The sequence below is a fragment of the Pituophis catenifer genome, unplaced genomic scaffold (assembly GCF_029215685.1).
Source record: "Pituophis catenifer annectens isolate HBS135680 unplaced genomic scaffold, rPitCat1.0.hap2 SCAF_3, whole genome shotgun sequence".
Classification (NCBI taxonomy): domain Eukaryota; kingdom Metazoa; phylum Chordata; class Lepidosauria; order Squamata; family Colubridae; genus Pituophis; species Pituophis catenifer.
In genome coordinates this window covers 108,700,257-108,715,230 of record NW_027256883.1, presented here as the reverse complement: position 1 = coordinate 108,715,230, position 14,974 = coordinate 108,700,257, and the positions used below count along the sequence as shown (strand labels likewise).

At 38.1% G+C, this 14,974-nt stretch overlaps 1 protein-coding gene across 1 annotated transcript in view; it reads left to right on the top strand.

The window, feature by feature from the left end:
• Positions 1–13,257, top strand: part of ATF6 (activating transcription factor 6) — a 93,235-nt gene extending 79,978 nt beyond the window's left edge. The window contains exon 16 of the mRNA XM_070940915.1: positions 9,195–13,257. Coding sequence (XP_070797016.1) covers positions 9,195–9,403 — 209 coding nt within the window. The 3' untranslated portion in view covers positions 9,404–13,257. The remainder of the gene's footprint in view (positions 1–9,194) is intronic.
• Positions 13,258–14,974: the final 1,717 nt, after the last annotated feature.

The window sequence follows — 14,974 nt, the reverse complement described above, 5'->3', positions numbered from 1 at the left end:
CTTTTTAAGAACCTCTCCCCTCCCCTTCTTTCAAAGAGGCATTAAACTCCCCATCTCTTTCCTGCCTGCTTTAACTAGCCAAGTGAGGCAGGTCCAATCTGCAAGCGGCAGAGCTAAAGTTACAGTGGACTCTGCTGATTTCCTCAGAATTGACAGGTCAAAAGCCTCCTAGATAACACCACCTCAATTTACTTCTGTCATTTCAAATTCTGTTTGTCCACGTTCCAATTTAGAGCAAATGTGAGTCATTCTATTCACAAAATGCTTGGCTAGGGGATAACAACTTACACAGGCTAGTTATTTTAGCCTATTCTTCCCCAAAAGATCATGGACATTTTAAATGAAGCAGCTGGCCAGCATTTCACAGGTGCAATAAAGGCAGAGAAGCATTATACTTTAGTACAGAGTAGGCTTGTACCTGAACTCTAATTCATATTTGCTTCTTGTTTTCTACCAGTATTGCTCCTGGCATCTCTTTATCTGCTTCATTTCTCAGATCTCCTTAGTAAACCAAGGAGATGCATGGAATAAGCAGACCACTCATAAATAATCCTGTCAAGCACTTTGATTGCCTCTAGCAAATCACTTCAAAATATGTTGCCAAGACTGCAGGGACTTGACCAGGCAATCATGAAAAGACAAGACTAATGTGAAGGCTGTTTGTGTCTAAAACTACAAAATTATGCCTTTCATTTTGTTCATTCATTCATTCATGCTCTTCACCATATATTTCCTTTATATTGGTTGTCACTAGGTGAGTTTGTGAATATTGACTTCATTCAAGAATCATGACTTGGTTAATTGGTTAATCCACATAAATGGTTTTTAGGAAAATAGAAAGGCAAACATTAGATTGCAGACTTAATGTCAGATGTAGTGTTCCCTGCAAACAATTAGGAGAGTAATTGGTCATTTTGTCCACTATTCCACAAGTATAACCAAGTCCCAGTTTTATCTCAAGCATGCTCATGCTCTTCTGTTCTAAGAGGCTTAGATCTCTAGAGACTGCCTTGAAAATCAATATATTGCTGCCAACATACCACCAACTGGGAGGTATCTGCACTATATTTGCACATTCAGGATGCATAAACAACTACTGGCATATTTATAAATCAGGATATCTCGATAGGAGAAGGGAAGTAATTTCCTTAATTATGTTGTGTAATTCTGCAAAACAACTACAGCATAAGTAACACACAGCACTAAAATATTTTTAAAAAATGTGGGCTCTTGGCCAGTTTTTTACTGAACATCATGTAATTGAACAGCTGTCATATGCAGCCGGGTAATGCTACACAAATATCCTGCAGAAAGAGTGAAGTTTCACTCCAGCTAGTTTCAAAGTTAACTAAATAAGAGGAAAGAAAGCGCTAATGCTATTAAATTACACTTCTCCAATCTAGAACTCTTGCTAATCCTCAGGATTCTTAACCAGAATGATCAATAACCGTCCTGGCTGGAACCCTGAGAGTTGCAGTCCTGATCCATTGGAAGGATTCCAGATTGGGGAATGTTGAGTTAAATAAATAATAAATGTTTTGGGAATCGTCAACATTTTTTTTAAATTTGGTCAACACTTTTGAAAGCAAGCTGTGGGTACTCAAGAGAATCTTTGCTATGGCAGGTGTGTGTGTGTGTGTGTGTGTGTGTGTGTGTGCTTATTCACAAAACTCCAACTTAACCAAAAGGCTCATTATCAATTCTCAGTTTGCTTTATATTTACACAATATATTTACAAATCAATCCTGCCCTGAAACCACCTTTTTTCCTTCATCCGTGGCTTTGGGGTGGAATTCCATCAGTACGCTGACAATATTCAGCTGTACATCTCCACCCCAGGCCACCCCAACGATGCCCTTGAAGTGATGTCCCAGTGTCTGGAGGCCGTGCGGGCCTGGATGGGGAGAAACAGGCTCCGACTCAACCCTTCCAAGACCGAGTGGCTGTGGCTTCCGGCGTCCCGATATAGCCAGCTGGTGCCTTGCTGGCTATTGGGGGCGAATCGCTGGCCCCCACGGAGAGGGCTCGCAACTTAGGCGTCCTCCTGGATCCACGGCTGTCTTTAGAAGAGCACATGACGGCCGTGGCCAGGGGGGCTTTTTATCAGGTTTGCCTGATATGCCAGTTGCGCCCCTTTCTGGATCGGGACTCCCTACGCACGGTCACTCAAGCACTCGTCACTTCCCGCCTGGACTACTGCAATGCTCTCTACAAGGGGCTCCCTTTGGGGTGCACCCGGAGGCTACAGTTAGTCCAGAATGCGGCCACGTGGGGGATTATGGGAGCGACGGGGCGCTCACATATGACACCTCTCCTGCGCGAGCTGCACTGGCTTCCTGTGGTCTTCCGGGTGCGCTTCAAGGTGTTGGTGACCACCTTTAAAGCGCTCCATGGCTTAGGGCCGGGTTATCTGCGAGACCGCCTTCTGCCGCCAATAGCCTCCCACCGACCGGTTTGCTCGCACAGAGAGGGCCTCCTCAGGGTGCCGTCGGCCAGACAGTGTCGGCTGGCGACCCCCAGGGGGAGAGCCTTCTCTGTGGCAGCATCCGCCCTCTGGAATGACCTACCCCCTGAGATACACACGGTATCAGACCTCCGGACTTTTCGTCGGGCCCTGAAAACACACCTATTCCATCTAGCTGGGCTGGCTTGATCCCATCCTCTCAGTTTTAATTGAATTTGGTTTTAATTGGGTTGTTTTTAATATCTTGGGCCGAAATTATTTAATTGTTTTTTAAATTGTTTTTAAATTTTATATGCAATGTTTTATCTTGGCTGTACACCACCGCCCTGAGTCCCGCAGGAGAAGGGCGGTATAGAAATAAAATAATAATAATAATTCTAAAAACTCTATAATAAGCCCTATGGGATTCTTGGAAATGAAATGGATTCTGGGAATTAATGTTATATGAGCTTCCTTTTAAATTTTTATTTAAAAATGTGTTTTAGACAGGCACTTTTGTATTCACAGGTTCAATAATGAGGATGTCCACAATAGTGATACATGAACTAGATAATCAAGTACAGACATTCTACAGTTATAAAAACCCTTTCTAACTCCAACATGCCTTTCTAGATGGGGGGGAGGAGGGACGGACTGAGTCTCCCACTGTCTGATTTTCCCATTTTTGTCAGGCAAATATTTTTCAGAGTGTGGTTCTGTAACTGGAAGAAACCAGGGCTGTGAATAAATGTTATGGGTGTTATGTGAATTTCATTGTATGGGTATACAATAAACTTTGTATCTATATCTATCTGTCTGTCTGTCTATCATCTATCATCTATCTATCTGCGGGTTTTCTATTAAAGCTACCCAAATATGGGAAGGAGCATCCTTTCACCTTTCAGCCCCAATCCAGGAGCCCTCAGCCAGTCACTTTCATGACAAACTATTTTGTGTTAAATTTATATTTACTGACAAAGAAATAAAGGGAGACTAGTATAGATCTATTTCAAGCTATTTAGCTCTCATCAACTAGCCATACCCTTCTAGGATTCGAACCTGGGCTTGCTTACATATTAGGCAGATGTACTAACGTCTAAGCCATAGGTTCTCCTTGCTTTGTCAGCTTGTACCAGGGAAGATTAAATGGTTTTCTATCGAAGCAACCTGGTCTACCCAAATATGGGAAGGAGCATACTGCTTCCTTTCGCCTTTCAGCCCCAATCCAGGAGCCCTCAGGCAGTCGCTTTCACGACAAACTAGTTTGTGTTAAATTTGGCAAAGCTGACAAAGTGAGGAGAAAATATATATATATAGAGAGAGAGAGGTGCCCAGAGTAGCAAAAACCTATGTGACTTGGCAGACCTTTTACTTGTTTTTTCTTAGGTGGATTAGAAAGTACACCTTCTGTGTCTCTTTATTTCTGAATGTTGAATGAGTGGAGGTGTAGTAAAGTTTCAAGCTAGGCATGATCAGGGTGGCATTTCCTTCCCTTAGTATATTTTCTGTTATACTACATCCTTGCTCATGGTGCTATTAAACTCACTAAAGAAAATCAAACTTTTCTAGTTAGTAGTGAAGAGTACTGTTTCTCTACAGACATTTAGCTCATTCAGAAAACAAATAGCAAGAACAAAAATAACCAGGGGCAGTTCAGGCTGCAGAATTCTTTGGAGTGAAGCTCTCATGAATGTAGGAAGCTGGCCACCTACTGAGGGGTACTAGGATGGTGCAAGTTTGAAGGCCAGCTGGCATGTATGCAAAAATGTTAGGAGGGAACATGAGAGGTTGATTGCATAAGTTATGAGAAAAGCTTCAGAAAAGTTTCATTAGTCTTAATGAAGAATAAGACTATTCAGAGGAATCCTACATAATCTTGTACCTTAATTAAATGAGGTGGTTTTAATTATAGCTTCAAAACTACGAAAGGGGGTGGGAGTTGAAATAGTTCCTATTGCAGTTTTGCTCATTTTTCTGCCAGAAATGATGTTTAAAATGACTAACAGTAGTTAAGCATATATCAGAAAAGATCAATTTAATTCACAGCAAATTAAAAATGTGTCAAAGACTAAATAGCACCCAACCAATAAAAGCTTATTTCATAAATAAACCAACTAAATGCCAAAGTTAAAGAAAACTGTCTTTGTCTGTAAGAAAAAAAGATGCTACAGAGAATACTCATCTGGCCTCCAATAGCCCAGAGATCCAGAGACAGATAGTGTATCAAAAAAAACCACCCCTGTTATTTTTCTTTTCATATTCCCTGTGATTATGGGGGATAAAGGGGACCTCGCTCAAGGCCAAGCTCATTTGGGAGAATTTGAGCCTTCTGATTGCAAATTGTTTAGGACTTTGTATATGATAATTTACAGTAACTTGCATTGTGCTCAGAAATGCACCAAATAACCATCAAAGCTCCTCAGATTAAGGAGTCAACAGCTCCCTGGAAAGGAATATGTTCTGTTGTCTGGCCTCAACTGAATTATCTTAGATTTCTAAATGCTTGTGAAGGCAGCCCTATGTAAATATGTTACAATAGTCAAATGGAATACAACCAAGGATTAGAGTTAGGGTTCATCATCACATCCAGTATTATATACTTCCCAAAATGGCATACCATTTGTAACTGCCAGCAATCTTGACCACCTAGTTCAGGGCTGAATCCAGGAATATATAAGGCATAGTGGTATATGTCCTAGTCTGGTCTGTTTTGAGAAGGGAGAGAGGAACAGTTCCAAAAATCTAGTTTTCAGTTCACTCTTCCTAGCCATCTATGTAGGTGTGAAGTTTTTGTGCCATTGCCATTGCCATTGACCAACAGAGCAACAGTTGAAAGAAATACTATAACTTAGCACCAGAGGAACCAGTAGTCTGCTTCAACCATTTTTCCAGCACAGTGCCATTGCTATAAAAGAGAGAGCCTTGCTATGTTGGTCATCTGAAGCTGAGTGTCCTTCCAGTAGTCCTGTATCTTCCAGGAGGCAGCCATGTACCTAATCTGGGTGCATAGGGAGAAGGACAGGGAAAGAAGGAGTGAAAGAGAAGAGGCTTTTGGTAACTAAGACTAGGTCCTTGGGTGTTCCAGCTGAGCCCAGTTGCTCTGCTCACCAGGCAAGTTGGTCTCGGAGGCAGGACAAAACTTCCTCTGCCCACAAGTCCTAGGAGGAAAAAAATCAGATTTCACAGAAGTGAAATCACTATTGTCTCATCTTTGTTTTGAATGATTAAAAACAACTCGATTCATTTGAATTAAGCTCTGTTTCTTAGCCTCTCATTTAAAATTAATTTAAAACGTCCACCAATTTAAAACTTGAACAACTACTTCAGATAAAATTAAGAATAGAATGTGGAGTTATTTGCATATTGGTAACATTGGACTCTTTTTTAATAGATTCATGTTTGTAACAAACAACACAAGGTTTAAAGTGAAACCTTGAAGTTACCGGTATATCATGGGTTGGAATCTACAAACTCTTAAGGCGGTGGATATGTTTGTAATGTTGAGAGCATTTTTAAAGCACTTTTCCGGGGTGGGGGGGGGGTTGTCTATTCATAAAATAATCAATATACAGGCATAAACAATTGCTGATGCTTATTTTCTAGAAGGCAAATGGATAAAGCTTTAAAAAAGTTAAGTACATGGTAGAAGTGAAGTCTTCATTCCCAAAAGATGCAGCTTCTCTTTTGAGTTCAATTTTCTGCTCCTGTTTTCGGTCTTTCACATGAGACAAATTCATCTGGCTCAAAGTAAATTTTTTATCAAATAATTGGCTGAACCTGAGCCATAAATCCCCACTAAATGAGAAGTTTTGGTAAAACTTCCTTCATTTGCACCACACTTTCCCCAAAAGGAAAGAAAAGCAAAAAAAGGCAGGTAACGTTCTACCTATTAGTGTTCTGTATGAGGTGACAAAATGCGACAGATGTTAAGAAGTGCCTTGAATAAAGTTTTGCAGCCCTGATGTTGTTCTAAAAGGACAGATTACTTTCATAGACTGCGGGCAGTGTTTCAGAAGTCTGGAGCTACTGTGACCTTGAAGAAATGTACTTCTAGTCCTAAATGTAATAATTTCACCCAAATAAATATGACCCCAAATAAAGACTGTCCTGTATGATAAAAATTTTATTCTTAAAATAGTATGTTGTTGCCCTTTTTACTCAAACTCATCTTCTTTGCCTATATTAACTCTTGTAATCATCCTAGAACACAACAGAGAAAAGAATGAGGACATTGGAGGTCATTTGGGGGGAAATTCCAGATTGCATGGTTTCCATCATTTTGGTATAGACTGTAGGGAAGAACGTCCTGCTGTTTAATACTAGTTGGTCACCAAACAGGGATAAAATTGAGAATTACAAAACCAGCCTTAGCTTTCATTTCTAAATCCTTATGGGAAAATCATCAAGCAGGGACACATTTTAAATGCTTTCTCTTTAATTGAATATGGATGCCAGTTGAGTTTAGATGAGCAAGTATAATTAGAAATAGGACTCTCATTAATGCTGCCAAAAAAGCCAATGCAGTCCGCCAATCAGAAGAGGGATCAAAGTCCTTCTTTATTAACCTGAAGCGTTAGTACCACTTTATACTGCTTTGATAAGACCACACTTGGAATACTGCATCCAGTTCTGGTCACCATAATACAAAAAAGATGTTGAGACCCTAGAAAAAGTGCAGAGAAGAGCAGCAAAGATGATAAGGGGTCTGTAAAATATACAATGAAAGGTTGCAGGAATTGGGTATAACTAGTCGAACAGAGAGAAGGACTAGGGGTAACATGATAACAGCCCTATAATATTTGGTGGGTTGTCATAGTAAAGAAGGGGTCATCTTATTCTCCAAAGCACCTGAGGGCAGGACAAGAAGTAATGGATGGAAATTTATCAAGGAGAGATCCAATCTAGCATTAAGGAGAAATTTACTGACAGAACAATTAACTTAATTCTGTTATTCTATATTATGATGATAATTTTTATCTCCATTGTTTTTATATCACTCTGATTCCACTGATGATCATTTTGAATGAAATGCCATCAGGTTACTGTAGGACTTATCCAAGCAAAAGGGGGGAAAATCACTTTTGCACCACAGAAATGATTTGGAATAATGAAGGAAAATACAACTTCTTTTAAATATGATTTAGTGATGACATCAACATGGAATTTTGATTGGATAAGTGCATAGCACTCACAATAAAAGTTAAGAAAAAATTTGAATGCCCAGATGGGAATGATACTAAAATCAAAGCATTGACAATGGAAGAACATTTAAAATATTTGGGCATTTTAGAAGTAAATAATACCTTGCAAACTCAAATGAAAAAGAAAAACATATCTCAATATATCAAACAAATTAGAAAAGTTTTAAATTGAAGCAGAATGGTATTAATATAATCAAAACCTAGGCTGTCACTGGAATATGCTGCCCAGCAGTAAGACTGAACACAAGCCAAATTAAATGCTTTGAATTGCAAGACCTGAAAACTTACAACAGTACAGTATGTGCTACATCCAAAGAGTGTAGCATTTATACCAAAGAAAATTGGTTTGTTGTGATTGTTGTGGAAATGAGCAAAGATTTAAATGATTACCTAAACCCAGGCAAAGAAAAAATGATAATTAATGTGTTCAAAGAAAATATTTTGATTGTGACAGCATCAAGGGCAGCATGCAAAAATCAAAACAGAAAACAGTGAATGAAAAATTAGAAAGATAAAGCTTTTGCATGGTCAAAAGAAATAAAAAGCAATAGCTTCATATTGCATCCATCTCGAGTCGAACAGTAAGATTAATATTTGCACCTCAAGAATAGGCACTAGCAAAATAATAAGAAAAACAGAAACTTGAAAAACTGGAAGCAACTTCAAATATAGTTCATACAAAAAAAAAAAAAAAAAAAACCGCTGTTAACCATTCAATAAGTAGATGTAGCAAAATTGTCCTGTCAGATTATAAAATTAAAAAATGCATGGCAGAAATAATATATTGGAATGTATCTAAAAGGTATGAATTTGATATCTCAAAGTATAGGTATGCTGACAACATTGATAAAGTCACTCAGAATGATCATGTAAAATGTTATGAGACTTCTCAATTCAATTATACCCCAATACACCAGACGTTACAGTACCTGAAAAAAGATGTTGCTTATACCTTGATAATACCAAATGGCAGTAGGGTATTCCAAAAGGAACTGAAAAGATTGAGAACTATTGCGGCTTAACCATGGAATAAACTGGCAAAAGTTTTTCCATAGTTATTGGAGTATTAGAAGTTACAACAATAAAATTATCTAAACAACTAAAAAATTAGAAGTGTTCAACCTTGCAAATTAAGCTTTCAAAAATACTTTGCTTAAAACCATATTACAATAATGTTTGTAACATTCTCAGGCTTTTAAATACTGCTTGAATTGATCCTACACCATCAGCATTTGCTGAGCATTCTTCAAAAGATGATAAATAAAAATATAACTAAATCTGAAAGAGTGAAGCCTTTATTATAAACAGGATGTTTTGAAGTATTTTGACTTTTCTTTTAGAAGTAGGTTTATTATTTATCTTAAATAATTTTCTTGCTTTTGTCTGCCTGCCATTTTTCTAAATAAATTACGGCCACCATTGCTTCAGTGAAGTCATTGGTTGATATGTATCTCTATCCTATAGTGATGTTGACCATGGATTGTTTTTTCCTTTAATATCCACAAGATATATATTTCTGATTAATTCTTCCTTCTTCTGTCCTTTTGTAGAGAAAATAATTAATGGGCAAGACTATGAAGTTATGATGCAGATAGATACTGAAGTAATGGACACCAGGATCCTGCATATCAAAAGCTCATCCATCCCACCTTACCTTCGAGAACAGCAGAGGAACCACACAACGTCCTTCTATCATTCTCCTCCAACTGTTCCAGAGGCAGCTCCTGCTGTGAGAACAATCACTGAATCACCCCAATAGACTCTCTGAATGAGACTTTCATATGTGCTCTGGGATAGGCAACCCATGTAGGTTTGCCATGGCAGTGTCAGGGGCAGTATCCTGTCTTAGACAACAGCTTGAGGTTTCTGGATCTCAGGATTCTATCTGCTTTTAGATCTAGCCAAAAAATAGTTTCTCGCTCACTCTGTCTAGATTATCTGCCATCTTTATAAAACAATATGGGTCTAAAAACTTCACTTTGTTAAAAGAAATGCTAAAATTGCAATGGGTAAAATAGTGTTATTGATGGAAGTGAGGCTTCTGTGGGGTTAACTAAATCCTGGGATTGGAGGTGGACACTAAATGGCATTTCTTTCCCCTTCCTTCTTAGAAATAAATAAGAAATTAAATCAATTTCTTGCCAGTTTCTGAAGAAAAAATGTAGGAGCCACATATGGATTACAGGTTGTCTGTCGCTAATTGTTTGTATTGTTCTATTTTCAATTTCAGTTTGTCTATAGAATTTATACTTTGCATTCTTTATTCAATCTTATTCTGGGTTCTCTTTCCTGCTGCTTTTTACCAATGGGAAAGGAGGAAGGAAATAAGGAACTACAGGCTCTTGTTCACCGAATTAGAGTTTAAGCCATTCTTTGTTGCACTTCTATTTTCAGTACTTTTTCATTATTTTATTCAGTCTCTAGACAAAGTACTATATCCTAGACTGGCTTTTTCCGGTACTTTATTATACAACAAATGCCCAGTCCAGCTGTTTTGAATTTGTTACATAAGATACAGATGTTTTGTTGATACCACCCTTTAACTATGTGCAAATTTGTAAAGTATTGTTACTGGGGAAATGTTTCTAGTACTATTATAGAAATTAAAATTCTCCCACAGTGTATCTGAACTAGTTTCATGGGCACCTATTGACCGAGACTTGCAACATTATTAATGAAGAGCTTTGTTTTGAATACTAACACTCTTATTACCTTAAGTGAATGTACTAGAATTGGAGCAAGTGGTGCTTGTTTATTGGCCCAGGTTCTGTAGAAGAGAGCCAAAACCCTGATATTCCAGAAAGAAGCGATGTTCATGTATGTGCATCTTCATGAGCTTCCTGCATGAATTTGCTCATAAGAATAATTTAGGTCCTCTGGTTTGGCAACAGGGAAGGATAAAAAAGGGTGCGTTCTAGTGGAAAGGCCCCCATTCATATTGAGAGCAGATCAATGAGAACAGGTTCTCTGCCTTTTCCACTCCACCTCTTTCATTGACATAGTTCATGCCCACATTGGGCATATAGAATACCCACATTGGGATATACTTTGAGATTGGGATAAGGGAGGATGTGTTGCCCAATGCGTAGATCTTTGCAGGGGATACAAATTAGAGCATAGTACTGCATAAGCTAAGATATTTATTTCTTATCAAATATCTGAGCCTCCTTTAGATGTAAATATCCTCAGGGCAGATTTCATAGCAAAGGTAAGACTAGTGAGGAGGAAAGAGCACTAGGCTAAGCATCTGTGAAGTGGGAAAATACTCTGAATGTAAAAGGCTGTTTCAAATAAGTGGAGAACATATGCGTCACAAGCAAAGCTTTGTGTGCCTCTCAGGAAAGAAAACCTCCATTGGCTTACTCCATTGCATAGTCAAAATCTACTTTTCTTCCCTTCTGTATGTGTGTGATCTTGTTTGACCTTCAAAATTCCACTTCCACATCCTGCAATCTTACTTTATTAAAGATTATCACAACTTCCACAAAAATCCACTTCAGGCATTGCATAATGCCTGAAGTGGATTTTATGTATTTATGGAAATGTATTTATGGAAATGTATGAGCAGTGTACACATATGAGCAATATAACGACAGATGGAAGTGCAAGAGATGTACAGCAATAGTCTTCCCTGAAAAGGGTTGGGCAAAATTCTTATCTGTAACTGTTGTGTTGTGGGTTGAATCATTGATACATTATCTCTTCTGGATAACAGATTGAGTAGGAGTTGTAATATTACCTGTGTATACTTAAACCTTGAAATCTATCGGCTTTATTTATTTTCTGTGCTATTATTTACACAAATGAACTGCTGGATATAAGTAATGTAAAGTCAATGATATGTACATCAAAATGTTTTTAAGTCTTTCTTCAGAAGCATCAAAAGTGACCTGGACAAAATCTAACAAAATTAAACAAAGATAATAATCTACTGTAAACAGTAGCAAAATAATTGAATAGCATAAAACTAAAATCCTTACAGAACAAGAAAAGAAACTAGCAGCAGAATTAGGCTAAATCAGCTTCACCCCATATTTTCCATCTGCTCTGCCCCATTTCTTGTTTGTGTTGTGTAGAGTAGGCTTTTCACAAGGCAAGAATCATTTTTTATTAGCTATTCTATAGAGTGCTATGAACATTTATATCGGAAGCACAATGCATAACCCTGCCTTGAGAATAGCTTGTTAAAAATTAACTTCTGTCACAAGAAGTTGCACTGTACATGAAGCTGAGGATCTCAGAGTGTTCAGTCTTGAGGGACAAAATAATTCTGGTTTGGTTTTTTTTTTAGAGAAAATTTGGCCCTTACTGGAAATTGAGTAATGTTTTGTAAATGTTATTTGATTAAAGAAGGCGTTGTTCACTTGGATGCTGATGTTCCTTTGTGCCACAATCCGGAGAACGCTTTTCCCTGTTAACTGTTCCCTATAGACATCCATACTATGTGCAATTTGATGCTGTGGAAATAAACAAAAAGATGTTTGAATGTGCACTTTTAAAAAAAACAGTAGGGAACAGATAAGTGAGCAGTTTACTAGAAGTTTTCTTTGGTATCTTGAAGATGAATTTTGGTAGTTATCCTGGTTTTCAGATTAATTTGACTCAAGATCATTAAGAATTTGCCAGATGAAAAGCATTTTTAGTTCAGCTAATTTTTTTCTGCATCTTATATGTTGCAATGTTATAATAAAAATCTTTTGCGGTCAAAGTAAGTTGTAGATCCATGAAGCTATTGCCAACTAAAATCTAGCAGTGGTTTTGAATATCAAAGTATCCCAGATCCAATTTTGCTAAATATGTTATCTTGACTAAAGTACTTATAAGTATCTGCTGGTGGGAAAGTGTACCTTTTGAAAAGACGAATCAATGGGATGGGGAAAAAAGAATTCAAGACTTTGGGTCAATCGGGCCTATGTTTGTTTTTAGTTTTCTCTCTGCCTTAAGCATCCTTCCTTGTTTGAAAAACTCTTCCCCTTCTTGAGGGCCCTTGTTCATCTCTAGTCTGGCCAACTGTGGAAATCAGTTTTGAGCTGTTCTCCTGCCAACCTCAGCATTTCTTCAATATTCCCTGTCCAAAATTGGCCGACTGCTTTTGGCTGAGTAAATGTTCAGTGTTGCTTTTTCATTGCTGTGCTGGAAATACAACTCTTTGCAGAACACTTTATTAAAAACAAACAGCCTTCCTCCTCTGAGAAAGTATATGGGTATATCACAAAAGCCTAAAATTTCTTGGGTGTTTTCTTTACAGACTGTAACACCTTTAAACAATGTTAAAATGGTGTCTTGCACATTAGATTGGACCTGTGCTTTGAGTAATGCTGTAAAGTACGTTTAGTTAATTTAAGGGACACTCTTAACAGTTGTTAAGTTTGTACTTAACGTTTGGTTTGTTTGTTTTGGCAATTATCTTTTAAGTTATTTCTTTGTTTAATAAGAATAAGAAATCATTTTGTTATCTGAAATTACTGTTGGAAGAGTGAGTGCATTGTCTTTTGCTGCTGGTCTTTAAACAAGATACCTGGAATTGAAATCATACTACTGGGACATCACAATAAAAAAATACTATATGTTTACATTCTCTTCTAAAAGATAAATAAAACATATATGTAGAGCTGTGCCATTTGTTTTTATATTTGCATATAATTGAATTCACCTTTATAGGATACTGTAGTTCTGCCTAGAGTACTAAGAAGTGCAGTTTAATGGAACATTGGCAGGATTACGAGTAAACAACGTACTTAGAAATAAATGGGAGTTAGTGTGCTCAGATAACTTTGTGAAAGTGTTAAAAATATCAAACTCAGGGGTGAGGATCATTCCGTATTAATCATTGGGAAATCTGGGAAATCAATTCACCCTGGCAGGCCCCTTGTTCCCTAACAAGAAATATGTATTATAACTGCCCCAATCTCTCAATGCCCCCTCTCACATCTCTTGGCTGAAGAGTTCTTAGCCCATCTACCAACTACCCCTCCTTGTTCCTCCTTTTTCCCTTTCCTGTCCTCCAAGCATTATCCTCAATTTTGCAGAATATAGTACATGATTGAAGGCACCCCTCTTTGAGGAAACTATTGCTGTTCTCAATTGAGCAAAGAGCTCCAACACTGATGTCTTAGCATTACCCAGCAAATCAGAAATTGCCTTCCTAACAATCATGGATAGAATGTTCAAAGCACAAACGTATTTTTCACCTGTTGTGTCATTTTATAATGGGATTGCACGGAAGTTGCATTTTGTAGTCTATTATTCATGCCTTTCAAAAGATTAACTAGAGTGCCATCCCGAAATATGAAATAAAAACACTCTGAAACCCAAACACAGCATTGGTTATGAGCAGGGTGATTGACCCTGCTTGATCTCATTGCAGCTGAAAGAGAGCATGGCTGGGGCTGATACAGATTCACATCCCACAGTAGGGCTTCTCCTTGTTTCAATGGCTTCATCACCATTGGAGGGAATGTGCTGCCAGCTCAGGAAGGTGAAATTTCTTTCACTTAATGGACAGCCCCCCATTCATTGCCAAGTGCTAAAACAAGAACCAGGCAGAGGAAGGAATCAAAAGAGATGTGACATCACAGACCAGGAAACCAAGGCAGACAGAGCTGTTTTGGAGCAGGATAAAATTGCTGAAATTGTCAATAATTCATCCACTGGGGGGGGTGCCCCCCCCCAATTTGCAGTCACATTCTATCTCTTCCCTAACTGTAGGTTTATTTAGCATAATAAAAGCACATTTCAGAGGCATATGATTTGCAGCTCCCCCTTTGTGTCTATTTATTCAGGGAAAGACTGTTCTTGCCAAATGTAAAGATACCTTTAAATATATGCTTCCCACAAACAAATTCCCTCGGTGTGTTTGCTGTTTTCCAGGATGCTTGTGGTAATCTTTTAATAATATAAAAGCTAACCAAAGACAAATTCCTTGTGTGTCCAATCACACTTGGCCAATAAAGAATTCTATCATCTATCATCTACCTACCTACCTACCTACCTACCTACCTACCTACCTACCTACCTACCTACCTACCTATCCATCCATCCATCCATCCATCCATCCATCCATCCATCCATCCATCCATCCATCCAAGTACTAGCAGGAAAAAATTGCAACAAATATGTTTTTATTGACAAAAGCTGTAATCCTAGGAGTGCTTACTTAGACATAAATTCAGTTGACCAAGAGATGATTCAGGTTATGCTTGCTGAAGCATTTTACCCTGGCTGGATTGTGTCTTGAAAATGTCCTTATTAGGAAGGTATTTTGCAGGAAGGCTTCAACAATCAATTCCCATTTGCCCATTCTTTCATACTCACTGGGCACTGGTTAAGA